At 42.3% G+C, this 14,626-nt stretch overlaps 1 protein-coding gene across 3 annotated transcripts in view; it reads right to left on the bottom strand.

Moving 5' to 3' along the window:
- The window catches only part of CD244 (CD244 molecule, natural killer cell receptor 2B4), a 32,984-nt gene extending 18,358 nt beyond the window's left edge, over positions 1–14,626 (bottom strand). For all 3 annotated transcript variants that reach the window (XM_011967160.1, XM_011967169.1, XM_011967176.1), the window contains exon 1: positions 14,341–14,626. In XM_011967160.1, the coding sequence (XP_011822550.1) occupies positions 14,341–14,401 (61 nt within the window). In that variant the 5' untranslated portion in view covers positions 14,402–14,626. The remainder of the gene's footprint in view (positions 1–14,340) is intronic.

The following is a 14,626-nucleotide window of genomic DNA, read 5'->3' as shown; positions in this document are numbered from 1 at the left end:
AGATCCCATTTGTCAATTTTGGCTTTTGTTGCCATTGCTTTTGGTGTTTCAAACATGAAGTCCTTGCCCATGCCTATGTCCTGAATGGTATTGCCTAGGCTTTCTTCTAGGGTTTTTATGGTTTTAGGTCTAAAATTTAAGTCTCTAATCCATATTGAATTAATTTTTGTATAAGGAGTAAGGAAGGGATCCAGTTTCAGCTTTCTACTTATTGCTAGCCAGTTTTCCCAGCACCATTTATTAAACAGGGAATCCTTTCCTTATTTCTTGTTTTTGTCAGGTTTCTCAAAGATCAGATGGTTGTAGATGTGTGGTATTATTTCTGAGGGCTCTGTTCTGTTCCATTACTCTATATCTCTGTTTTGGTACCAGTACCATGCTGTTTTGATTACTGTAGCCTTGTAGTATATTTTGAAGTCAGGTAGCATGATGCCTCCAGCTTTGTTCTTTTGACTTAGGATTGTCTTGGCAATGTGGGCTTTTCTTTTTTTGTTGTTGTTGGTTCCATATGAACTTTAAAGTAGTTTTTTCCAATCCTGTGAAGAAAGTCTTTGGTAGCTTGATGGGGATGGCATGGAATCTATAAATTACCTTGGGCAGTATGGCCATTTTCACGATATTGATTCTTCCTATCCATGAACATGGAATGTTCTTCCATTTGTTTGTGTCCTCTTTTATTTCATTGAGCAGTGGCTTATAGTTCTCCTTGAAAAGGTCCTTCACATCCCTTGTAAGTTGGATTCCTAGGTATTTTATTCTCTTTGAAGCAATTGCGAATGGGAGTTCACTCATGATTTGGCTCTCTGTCTGTTATTGGTGTATAGGAATGCTTGTGATTTTTGCACATTGATTTTGTATCCTGAGACTTTGCTGAAGTTGCTTATCAGCTTAAGGAGATTTGGGGCTGAGACGATGGGGTTTTCTAAATATACAATCACGTCATCTGTAAAGAGGGACAATTTGACTTCCTCTTTTCCTAACTGAATACCCTTTATTTCTTTCTCTTGCCTGATTGCCCTGGCCAGAACTTCCAACACTATGTTGAATAGGAGTGATGAGAGGAGTGCATCCCTGTCTTGTGCCAGTTTTCAAAGGGAATGCTTCCAGTTTTTGCCCCATTCAGTATGATATTGCCTGTGGGTTTGACATAAATAGCTCTTATTATTTTGAGATACATTCCATCAATACCAAATTTATTGAGAGTTTTTAGCATGAAAGGCTGTTGAATTTTGTCAAAGGCCTTTTCTGCATCTATTGAGATAATCATGTGGTTTTTTGTCTTTGGTACTGTTTATATGCTGGATCATGCTTATTGATTTGCGTATGTTGAACCAGCCTTGCATCCCAGGGAGGAAGCCCACTTGATCATGGTGGATAAGCTTTTTGATGTGCTGCTGGATTCGGTTTGCCAGTATTTTATTGAGGATTTTTGCATTGATGTTCGTCAGGGATATTGGTCTAAAATTCTCTTTTTTTCTTGTGTTTCTGCCAGACTTTGGTATCAGGATGATGTCAGCCTCATAAAATGACTTAGGGAGGATTTCCTCTTTTTCAAACTCAATCAAAACCGCTCAACTACATGGAAACTGAACAACCTGCTCCTGAATGACTACTGGGTACATAACGAAATTAAGGCAGAAATAAAGATGTTCTTTGAAACCAATGAGAACAAAGTTACCAAAGTATTATCATATGCTATGCATTAAAACAAGTGTCAACAAAGTTCAAAGTATTGAAATCATATGAATTATGAGTAGAATTAAATAAAAAATCAATAACAAAAATAAGTGGAAAATCTCTGAATGTTTAAAACATAAGCTACATATTTCTAAAAACCCATGAGTCAAAGAATAAATGAAATGAAATTTGGAGAAAAATTTAGAGCTAAGTGATAATGAGTATCAAATGTGCAATATAGCTAAAGCAGTGTTTAGAGGGAAATTTATAGCTTTAAATTTGTATGTTAGAAAAAAAAGAATGTTTGCAGTCAATAATGCAAGATTCAATCTCAAGAGACCAAAAAGAAAAAGAAATAGTAATTCAAATAATGATGATGATAATGATAACCCAACGAAAGGAGAAAGGAGAAAATAAAGGTAAGAGCTAACCTCAATAAAATAAAAAGCAAATGTACAATAGAGAAAATTAGCAAAGTCAAAAGTAAGTTCATTAAATAAAAGTGTTAAAATGTATATATCTGGTGCTTTGGAGGTGCCAACACCACCTAGAGTCTCTTGCTATCAGCCATAGTTAACCCCACCGTGTTCGTTAATATAGCCGTTGACTATGAACCCTTGGACTGTGTCTCCTTGGAGCTGTTTGCAGATAAAATTCCAAAGGTAGCAGAAAATGTTTGTGTTCTGAGCGCTGGAGAGAAATGATTTGATTATAAGAGCTCCTGCTCTCACAGGATTATTGTAGAATTTATGTGCCAGGATGTTGACATCACACACCATAATGGCACTGGTGGCAAGTTCATCTATAGGGTGAAATTTGATGATGAGAACTTCATCCTGAAGCATACAGGTCTAGGCATCTTCTACATGATAAATACTGGACCCAACACAAAGAGTTCCCAGTTTTTCATCTACATTGCAGAGACTGAGTGGATGGATGGCAAGAGTGTGGTATTTGGCAAGTTGAAAGGGGGCATGAATATTGTAGACACCATGGAGCCCTTTGGGTCCAGGAATGGCAAGGCCAGCAAGAAGATCACCATTGCTGAGTGTAGACAACTCTAATCTGATATGAATCAAAAGACCCTCATTCCAGAGAAGTTCCTGCCTCAGATTCTAGAGAAAGAAATGCTGCACAGAGAGACCAAGAAGAATCTGAACAGACAGGCCTTGCTGAGTTTCTCCACTCAGCCTATTAATATGAAATCATACCCTTTTTGTCCAGTCACATTTCTACAAGGTTGTCAGTCATGCCTATGAAATGAAGTCTCCATAAAAACCCAAGAGGACTGGGCTTGGAGAGCCTCCAGATAGCTGAACACGTGGAGATTCCTGGCAGGCGATGTGCCCAGGGAAGGCATGGAAGCTCCATGCCCCTTCCCCCATACCTTGCCCTATGTCATCTCTTCATCTGTATTCTTTGTAATATCTCTTATAATAAATCAGCAAACATAAATGTTCCCCTGGTTTATGTGAAACACACCAGCAAATTAATTGAACCCGAAGGAGTGGGTTATGGGAACCTCAAGTGGAAGCTGGTTGGTCAGAAGTTCTGGAGGCCCAGACTTACAACTGGTGTGGTGGAGGGGCGGTGTTGGGGACTGAGCCCCCAACCTCTGTGGTCCAACACTGTCTCCAGTTAGTGTGTGAACTGAATTGGAGAACACCCAGCTGGTGTCCACTGTAGAATCCATTATTCAGTTTGTTGTGAGGAGAAATCCACCTCCCTGCATTTGGTCACGGAAGTCTTCTATGTTGATGATTGTTGTTATTTTGATGTGGGAGCAGAGGAAAAATGTGGTTGGAGAGGTTTGTTCAAAACAACAAACATTCACATTTGTACCCATCTCTTTTTTTTTTATTTTACTTAAGTTCTGGGATACATGTGCAAAACGTGCAGGTTTGTTACATAGGTATACAGGTGCCATGGTGGTTTGCTGCACCTATCAACCCGTCATCTAGGTTTTAAGCCCCACGTGCATTAGGTATTTGTCCTAATGCTCTCTCTCCCCTTGGTCCTCACCCACTAACAGGACCTGGTGTGTGATATTCCCCTCCCTGTGCCTATGTGTTCTCATTGTTCAACTCCCACTTTGAGTGGGAACACATGGTGTTTGGTTTTCTGTTCCTGTGTTAGTTTGCTGAGAATGATGGTTTCCAGCTTCATCCACGTCCCTGCAAACTCAGGAACAAAAAAAAGGATTCCATAATTACCTCTTTTAATCGACATTGTACTGGAGGTCATGGCTAGTTCAACAAAACAAGGAAAATGACCAAAGGGAATAAAAATTAGAAATGTATATGTGAGGCTGGGTGTAGTGGTTGACGCCTGTAATCCCAGCACTTTGGGAGGCTCACCTGAGGTCAGGAGTTCGAGACCAGTCTGGCCAACTTAGTGAAACTCCGCCTCTACTAAAAACACAAAAATTAGGTAGGTGGGTGGCAGGCACCTGAAATCCCAGCTACTCAGGAGGCTGATGCAGGAGAATTGCTTGAATCTGGGAAGCAGAGGTTGCAGTGAGCCAAGATGGCACCATTGCACTCCAGCCTGGGCAACAAGAGCAAAACTCTGTCTCAAAAAAAAAAAAAAGAAAGAAAAAAAGAAAAACATGAATATGTGAAACTGGCATTATTCACAAACTATATACCTGTGTATATAGGAAACCCAGAGGAATATATGAAAAACTATTTGAGTGTAGAAGTCAGTTTGGCAAAATTGCTAGGTATAGGGTCAATATAGAAAAATCATTTTTATTTCTATATGTTAGTACAAACAGATAGAAAATGAAATTTTGAAAACAATACTAATTACAGCAGCACAAAAAAATTAAAATATATAGAAATAATTTCAACAAGCAATATTTAAGACCTATACACCTATTGCAACAAAAGATTTCTGAGAAAAAATTAAAGAGCTAAATAAGCGGAAGAATATAGCATAGTTTTTATTGGAAGACTTAATATTGCTAAGATGTCAATTCTTCCTAAATTAATGTATAGATTCAATAGAATTCCAATAAAAATTATTGCAGATTATTTTTATAGAAATTAACAAGTTGATTCTAAAACTTATGTGAAAATGTAAAAGACATAGAATAGCCAAAGCAATCTTGAAGAAGAACAAAGCTAGGTTTTCATTACCTAATATCGACATGTATTGTAAAACTTCAGAAATTAAGATAGCATTCAGTATTGCAAGGATTGAAAAGTAGTTGATGGAATATAATAGTCTAGAAATAGACCCTGTATGTGGGAAAAGACACTAACTGTTTTTCCTCTGGTTTCACACCACAACAATCAACACAGAAGTGACCAATGTGTGGGGAGTTTTCCCATGCACCAAGCAAGCAATCAGTTCTTCAGTGGACACCAACTGGATATCCTCTAATTCAGTTCAATTCTGACACTATCTACCTGTAGATATCTACCAGATGCCAATTGCAAGCTCCAGAATTGTTTTACCCGCGCTTCTGACCAACTGGTTATAAATTGGGTTTCCCGTTACTCCCTCCTTGGGTTCAATTAATTTGCTAGATGGCTCACAGAACTCAGGGAAACACTTACATTTACTGGATTATTACAAAGGGTACATATGAAGAGATGCATAGGGCATGGTGTAGGGGAAGGGATACAAAGTTTCTGTGCCCTCCCAGGGTGTGCCACCCTCCAGGAACCTCCACATGTTTAGCTCTCCGAACCTCATTCTTTGGGTTTTTATGGGGGCCTCAATAAGTGGGAATGATTGACCACTGGCCATCAGTGATCAGCTTAACCTTCAGTCCCTCTCCTTTTCCTAGAGGTTGGGGATGGGCTCAGAGTCCACTATTTCAAACCTGCCTTGGTCTTTCTGGTGACCGGCCCCTATCCCGAAGCTACCTACAGGCTGCCAGCCATCAGTCACTTCATTAGCCTACAAAAACACATCACTTCAGAATTTCTAAAAGTTTTAGGAGTTGTATGTCAGGAAAGGAGGTTGAAAAACAAATATATATTTCACAATATCACACAAACCAACACATATTTGATGTTTTCAATAAATGGTGCTGGGTCCAATTGATATCTATAAGAAAAAAAAACCTTGATATCTCCCTCATATCATACACAAACATTAATTTTAAATAAATCATAAATTTAAATATGAAAGCTAAACCTATAAAGCTTCTAGAAAAAAGCACAAGAGAATATCTTCTACATCATGAGACAGACAAATGTTTCCTTTTTTATTTTTACATTTTAATCTATTTTTGTGTTTATTTTGAGACCAGATTACGAGACTGGCTAATTTTTGCATTTTTGGTAGAGATGGGGTTTCACCATGTTGCCAAGGCTTGTCTTGAACTCCTGGGCTCAAGTGATCCACCCACCTTGTCTCTCAAAGCGCTGAGATTACAGGCATGAGCCACTGCAGCCAGCCAACAAATGTTTCTTTAACAGGACAAAAAAAAAATCACTAACCATGAAAGAATATTGATAAATTGGACTTCACTAAAACTTAGAACTTCTGTTTGGTGAAAGACAACATTGAGAGAGTGAAAAAGCAAGCCACAGACTGGGAGAAAATGTTTGCAACACATAGATCTGAAAAAGGGCTCATATCCAGAATATATAAAGAATTCCATCCATAATAGACTGATGACAATAATCAATAATACACTGCAAATCAATAATACACTGATGACAATAACCACAAAAAAAGCAACAGACTTGGGCAGGCATTTTACGAAAGAGAATATCCAATATCCAATAAGCATGCAAAAGGGTGCCCAACATCATTAGTTATCTGAGAGCAATGAGATTACGCATTCCCACCAAAATAGCTAACATTTAAAGGTCTGAAGGTTGGGCGAAGCAGCTCAAGCCTGTAATCCCAGCACTTTGAGAGGCCGAGGCGGGTGGATCGCTTGAGGCCAGAAGTTGGAGGCCAGCCTGGCCAACATGGTGAAACCCCATCTCAAAAAAAAAAAAAAAAATTAGCTGGGCGTGGCAGTGCACACCTGTAATCCCAGCTACTTGGGAGGCTGAGGCAAAAGAATCACTTAAATCTGAGAGGTGGAGGTTGCAGTGAGCCAAGATCACACCATAGAACCCCAGCCTAGGCAACAAGAGTGAAACTCTGTCTCAAAAAAAAAAAAAAAGAAAAAGAAAATCTGATATTTATATCCACTAAAAATATGTACAAGAGTGTTAATAATGGTTTCAGTCATAATAATTCAAAATGAGAAAAAATCCAAATGTCTATCACAATTGGATGAGCAAATAAATCATGTTATAGTCTTATGGAATATTACACAGCAGTGAAAAAGAAAAGCTACTTTTCCTGGCAATAATGTGGATGGATCTCACCACAATGATGAGTATTAAGGAAGCCAGACTCCAAAGAGTACATAGTGAATTATTTCATTGATGTAAAGTTTAAAATCAGGAAAAACTAATCTATGGTGAGGGAGGTTAGAATGTGGTTACCCTTGCGGGAGGGCGGTTATCAACTTGAAGGAGCAATAAGGAACAACTGGGTGCTAGAAATGTGTTACATCTTGATGTGGGTAGTGTGAATATGTACTTACGCATATAAAAGTTCATGAAGTTGTTGATTTAAACTTTGTGCAGACAGCTGTGAGTTATACCTCGATTAAAAAAAAACGGAAAAGGAGTAATGACTACCTCTCACTGCACTGTTCTGACCATTAAACTAAGATGTACTTTGATAAAAGCAAAGTATGACCTGCCATTGTGGAAACATTACCATAGCAAGTGAATTTGTAGATTTCCTTACTCATCTCAGCTAAACCCAACTCTTAGCTAAATATCAGAAAAGCCTGGGAGGCAGGGGTTGCAGTGAGCCATGACTACACCACTGCACTCCAGCCCGGGTGACAGAGAAAGACCCTGTCTCGAAAAAAAAAAAAAACAATGAAAAAGAAAGATAGACCTAAAACAGCCAACTGAAATGCAATATGGAATGTGCTATGGATGTGTGCCCAGGATGTAAGGCAAGCATAAGAAAAGCATGTTTTCCGCTGTCCGGCAGAATTAGGAGTGGCTGCCCGGAGGAGGTGGGTGGGAGCTGCCATTGAAAGAAAAAGCCAAAGCCTGCCTGGTGGATGCAGAAAGGAACAGGCAAGGGGGTTATTGTGGACACAGCAGTAGCATGTTTAGGGGAACACACAATACATGTGTGGCTTATGGGTCTGGTAAAGACAGAGCAGGTTTGGAGAGTGAGGTGATGGAACATGAGTTTAATTTTTAGGTGTTTTGTGGTGGTTTTATTTTATTTTTATCTTTTATAAAATTGTGAGAGGTAGCACAAATATTAAAAGGTACTTAAATATAAAGGTACTGTATAATGAATAATAACGTAAACTCCCATATAATCCACCAGTAGATCAGAATGTAGAGTGCTACGTAGAAGAAGGTTGTGCTCTGCTATTATAAAACTGAATAAGAATCACACAGGAAAATGGTTAAGTTATTGCCTAGACTTCTTTTTTGTTTGTTTGTTTGTTTTTAGATGGAGTCTCTCTCTGTCACCCAGACTGGAGTGCAGTGGCACAATCTCGGCTCAATGCAACCTCTGCCTCCCTCGTTCAAGTGATCCTCCTGTCTCAGCTTCATGAGTAACTGGTACTACAGGTACCTGCCACCACCCCCAACTAATTTTTTTTTTTTTTAAGTAGAGACAGGGTTTTGCTGTATTGGCCAGGCTGGTCTTGAACTCCTGACCTCAAGTAATCCACCCTCCTCAGCCTCCCAGAGTGCTGGCGTGAGCCACCACTCCCAGCCATAGACTTCTAAATACTTAAAGAATGAAGTGTGTGATCTACAGTCCTCATGCTACACTGCCTTTGGGGGTTTTTAAAAATTTATGCCATTGTATTTTATTTTTATGTAATATTATATTAGCTTATACACTTAAGACTGGTTTGTCTGCAAATAAAAAGGAGCTAGAGAGAACACCAAGTGTTGTTTTGATTTGTTGGTTTGATTTTTTAACTGGAAGGAAACTGTACTAAAGGTAGAAAGCCCGCAGAAAAGGAGCAGCTGAAGAAAGATCAGGGATGTCTTCATGGACAGCAGGTCCCAGATGACTTCTGAAAGAAGCTCTGGTGCCCTGAGCACATAGGAAAGTATTGTTCAAGGACAGGGCAAGAGCACTCTTGCCCTCAGCAGAGGCAAATGTGGTCATTTACAGGAGTAGATGAAGTACATTGACACTGGAGAATTGCTGGCAAGGCTGGCAGAATCCCTAACTTGTGCTTCAGTTTTCTTAAAGAAGGAAGTTGTTGGTTTGTGGAGGCTGGGATAGTGGAACAGGGTCTTGAAGAGATGACGAAGGTGTGGAATTCTCCCACCTTTTGGGGAATAGGAGAAGCTATGGGCCAGAAATGAGGATTCCCAGGACACTGAGAGTCCAGCTGGGGTTGGAGATTATGAATCTGTAGCCGCTCTTTGTTGCTGAATTTTCTCCTGTAGCCCCCAACAGTCCAGTGTGGGAAGAAGGAAGACGGTTGGAATGAGTTTCCATGGACGGCCTGGAAGGGGTGGTGCCGGAGCAGGGGTGCAGAGCAGATACGGTGAAAAGGCAAGTAGACAAGTCACTATGTCCAGGGTATTGTGACTGATACAAAAAGACCTCAGTTTCTGTCCCAGGGGTGTACACACACCAGACAGGGGAGACGAAATGCTAGTATGAAAACATAACTTCAACACAAGTTCTCACACATTTAGTGAGGCATAGAGGAGGACCCTACAAGTGAAAATTGTTGAGAGGAAAGAGGCCACAGTCCAGGAAGGCCCCGGGCCCCTGCCACTGCTGTTGCTACTGCTCAGCGGCTTTGGGGGCCTCTTTCCGGTGGTTAAGAACGGATGAGGTGAACTAGTAACTCTGAAAGGGAGGGTAGAGGGCAGATGGTTAACTCCACTGCAGCCTCAGGAAGAACAGAGGATGGTCAAGGACAGAAGTACGGAGGATGGTGAAGGAGACAATCTGATCCAGCAGCAGTGAGTTTCGCTCAGCCCTGAGCCCATGTGCAGAGCTCTGAGTCAGCTCAGCTTCCTCCAACCTGGACTTGCCAGTCGGAGGAAAGTGTGGGGCCTGAGCACCTCGGAGAAGGAGCACAGAAAGGTCTCAGAGCAAGTGGAACTTCCACCAGTCAACAAGTAGATATTAAGGTTTTCTCAGCTAGGGCTTGTGCTACCAAGCTTGGGGTGAAGGCATCAAAAGATGTGCCTGCTAGGGACTGAGCGAATAGAGCCCAGTGAGATTCCAAAAGTACTGGGGTAATCCAGCTTTAGTCAGGGCAAAATCATTAGATAGATAAAGTATCCTACAGGGCCCACATCCCATTTCTTTCTTCCTCTCTATTTAGCTTCATACTGACCATATTAACTCCCCTCGTCAGGTAACACAACCTGCTTACCTCTGTCAAAACTCACCTAGCCCAAGTCCCACTCTGCATTAGTTAACCAAATCATCTCATATGTCATACTCTTTCTCCATGATAACAAGTGCATCTGCCTTTCCTGTTTCCCATCCAAACCCCGTGCATCCCTGGCTTTTCTGAGCTCTTTCCTCTGCTTCAATTGTCCTCCTACTTTGTAGCTACCTCCTAAACTCTTATTTATTCTTCAAGGCCAGTTCCCCAGTGTTCCTACCTAGAAGGAATCTTCATCTTCTTAGCTCCTTTTTTATTCTAAATGTATCTTGCCTGTTAATGACATGTAGCATTTCCATCTTCCCTTATAGTTGTAATTATACATACCTATTTTCCTCTGTCTGAAAGATTCTTAAGGGTAGAATAGATATCTGTTTCATCTTTGTTTCCCCCACAAAACCTTGCATAGTTCTTGGACCATAATAAGGGCTGGGGAAAAAGTTTATGAATAAGACCTCAAAAGCACAGGTAACAAAAGCAAAATAATCAAATGGTATTATAGCAAACTAAAAAAAATCGTGTACAGTAAAGGAAACAATCCACAGAGTGAAAAAGCAACCTATAGAATAGAAAAAAAAAATTGCAAACTATGAATCCTACAGGCAACTAATATCCAGAATAGACAAGAAATTTAAACATCACAACGGCAAAATGAACAACCCAAGCAAGGGCTTCATGAATTCATTTAAATTAATTAATTCAACAATGCATCTCACATAACTCCTAAAAATGACCCCATTGTCAGAATTTCACGCAGGATACCAGAGAAATCACAGAGCTGTAATTCCCTTGCCTTTGGCCTCTTGCCAAGCTCCACATTCCCGCAATTTCATTTTCCATCTGCAGACCTTCAGAACCAAAAGCCAGTGGCCCTGAGGCAGCATGGAACTCTCATGCACTATTTCGTCCAACCACTTTGGAAAACAGTTTGACAGCATCTGCTAGAGTTACGTACACATACCCCATGATTCTGCCCCTCTGTCTGAAAGAGGGGCAGAATAGGCCTGGGCCCTAAAGTTCATTTTGGACCCTAAATTCAGGTTTCAGTTGTCCATTCTGAGGAATGGACATTTACTTGTAAGCTCGCCCCATTCCCTGTAGGGACCTCAGTGTGTGCTAACCTGGCAGACCTCCCGAACATCAGCAGCCATAGCAGCATGAAGGGGTGTGCACCCTGCCTGGTCTGACTGGTTGGGGTTGGCTCCAGCCTCAAGGAGGCAGCAGGCAGCAGTTGGCTGGGAGAATCAGGTTCAAGACCACCCTGGGCAACATGGGGAAACCCTGTCTCTATAAAAAAAAAAAAAAAAACGCCAGGCATGTTGGTACACACCTGCAGTCCCTGTCTCTTATACACATCTAGATGTGTATAAGAGACAGGCTTAAGCCTGAGAGGTCGAGGCTACAGTGAGCCGTGAGCATGCCACTGCATTCCAGTCTGGGCGACAGAACAAGATCTTCTCTTAAAAAATAATAATAGGCTGGACACAGTGGCACACGCCTGGAATCCCAGCACTTTGAGAGGTGGAGGTAGACAGATCACTTGAGGTCAGGAGTTTAAGACCAGCCTGGCCAACATGGTGAAACACTGTCTCCACTAAAAATACAAAAATTAGCCAGGCATGGTGGCGTGGACCTGTAGTCCCAGCTACTCAGGAGGCTGAGGCAGGAGAATCACTTGAACCTGGGGAGGCAGAAGTTGCAGTGAGCCGAGTGGTTGCAGTGGTTCAGCAAAAATTATTATACATTTATGCACACATATACATACAGCGAGGACCACTGTACTCCAGCCTGGGCAACAGAGCGAGACTTCATCTCTAAAAAATAATAATGATGATGATATAAAATAAATAAAAATGCATATGATAACCTGAATCATATGAGGGAACATTAGACAAACCCAGATTAAGGAACCCTCCACAAAACAACTGGCTTGTCCTCTTCAAGAATGCAATATCATGAACGATGAAGAAAGGCTAAAGTATGGTCATAAACTGAACATGAGAAACATAAAAACTGAATGTAATACATGATCTTGATTGCATCTTGGGTCAGCAAAAAATAAACAACTAAAGCATATTCTTGGGACAATTGGTAATATGTGAATATGGACAGCATATTTGATGGTATTAATGTGAAATTTACTAAATTTGATAATTGTGCTGTACTAACATGAGAATGTCTTTGTTCATAGGATATAAGTGCTAAAATATTTAGGAGTAAAGGGACATAATGTCACAGCTTGTTCTCAAGTGGTTCAGCAAAAATTATTATACATTTATACACACATATACATACAGCTAGAGAAAGAGAAATAAAGTAAATACGATAAAATATTAACTGGTGAATCTAGATGAAAGAAATTCAAGAAACCTTTGAACTATTCTTGCAACTTCCCTGGAACTTCACAATTATTTCAAACTAGAAAGTTTAAAAATTACATAAACAGAGCAGCTTCAGTCAACTTACGCCAGGCCAGCCCCACAGACCCAGGTTGGAGAAGGAAGCAGCTCAGGAAGACCCAAGTCCATCCCTCCCTGTGCCTAACGAGTCACTCACCTGCTTCACCCTGCAAGGGCCAGCATAGCCAAGCCCAGCTATGGCACTGAAACCCTGGGAATGGGAGTAGAGGGAGCATCACCCTCTGTCACACAGGCTCATGACCTCAGGGTCATAACCTCAGCTTCTCTGTTACTCTCATCCCCATAGCCAGGCACCAATCCCATCAGTCCTCCTTCAGCTGTCTGAGCTGCTTTCAAGGCGCCTTAGACCAGGTTCCAGCCTAGCTCTCCTGACCAGAATCCTGGGTCACTGGACCTCCCAACCCACCCACAAGAGCCGCAGGCTCCACACCTCCCTCCCTGCTCCCTGTTCCTCATCATACTCTGCCCTAGGCTGCCTGCATCCTTACAAATGTTGAGTCCACCTGAGCTTTGACTGTGTCTTCCTGAAGGACACAAGAATGCTGAGGGACTCAGTAACTGAATTGAGTACCTGGGCATGGGACTTTATTGCATACGGGGCTTCTACCCGGCCCTGAACCCACGCAACACTATGCCTCAGTTTCCCCTCTTTGTGCCCAGAGTGTACCCTCCTCTAACTCCACGCTCTCCACCCCTGTGAAGCCCCTGCAGAGTCACTGATCTAAAATGCAGAACCCTGGCAAGGCACAGTGGTTCACACCTGTAATCCCAGCACTTTGGTTGGGTGAGACCAAGGTGGGCAGGTCACCTGAGGTCAGGAGTTCAAGACCAGCCTGGCCAACATGGTGAAACCTGGTCTCTAATAAAAATACAAAAATTAGCCAAGTGTGGTGGCACGCGTCTGTAATTTCAGCTATTCAGGAGGCTGAGGCATGAGAATCGCTTGGACCCAGGACGCAGATGTTGCAGTGAGCCGAGATCACACCACTGCATTCCAGCCTGGGTGACAGAAGGAAACTCCATTTCAAAAAATAAATAAATAAATAAAAATTAAAAATTAAATAAGTAAATTAAATTAAATTATATGTGGGATCCAGGTTTCAGAGCATCCTGGACCCCAGGACTGGAGAAAGAGGGGAGCAGCCCTCAACCGGGATCCCCGGGAGTAAATGTTAGATGGCTCCATGCCTAGCTGACAGCTTTAGGTTTGCTGTGGAGCTTCCTCATATTGTCTCCTTCTTCTGCCCCAGCCCAACATGTCCCTAATAATTTCCAGGCTCCTGTGGCATCTGGGTGGCTGAAGAAGCCAGGGAGATGAAGAACCATGCCATCCAGGCTCTTCCTGGCTGCTGGCCTTGCCCTCCCCTCCTCGGGCTCAGTTTTCCTGCCTCAGGGGTCCATCCTTCTGTCTCTGAGCTCCAGAACCAACCACTTCCTTGGGAATGCTTCTCTTCTCTCACGCCACAATTGGAGGATGCAATTTTCTTCATCTTTACAGGCAGCTGGAAGGAGGCTTCTCTCTCCATGACATGGAAAGATAAATTGAAGCCAGTGGGAAGGAATCTCCTCACCCAAGACTTCCTGGATTGCTGGCAGCAGAGCCAGATGCCCCTCTCACAGACCCCCCGGTGCACTGCCAGCCTGTCCTGTCTGATTTAGACTGTCAGACCTGTCAGGAGCTGCTCGGAGTCAAGTTCCAGATGAATGTGTATGTGGCACAATCAGGGAGATATGGCTCTGATCTCCCTGAGGGGCACAGCTCCTAGTCCATCATGTGAGTCCCCCGCCCCACGCCAGGTAGGACCTCCTTACCTTTGCCCTGATACCCCTTGAGGAGCAGGAGGAGTGTGAAGGTGACCACTTGCCCCACCATTTCCACAGAACAGAGGGGCCAAGACAGCCCCTCCACCCCCACCAGACGCTGTGCCGTGCACTGGCTCAGCAGTCTCCAGTCAGCGAGAGGACGACGCGGAGCAGAACTGCCTTGCAGCCTGTCCAGCCACAGTTTCCTCAATTAGAGGCTGTTAAGACCTGTTGTGAGCTGACAAGGCCACTGAGAAAGCCCCAGCGCCTGGAGCTGGTCTGACAGTTCCCACAA

This window comes from Mandrillus leucophaeus, unplaced genomic scaffold (genome assembly GCF_000951045.1).
Source record: "Mandrillus leucophaeus isolate KB7577 unplaced genomic scaffold, Mleu.le_1.0 Scaffold1195, whole genome shotgun sequence".
NCBI classification, from domain to species: Eukaryota; Metazoa; Chordata; class Mammalia; order Primates; family Cercopithecidae; genus Mandrillus; species Mandrillus leucophaeus.
This window is presented reverse-complemented; position numbering and strand designations above follow the sequence as displayed.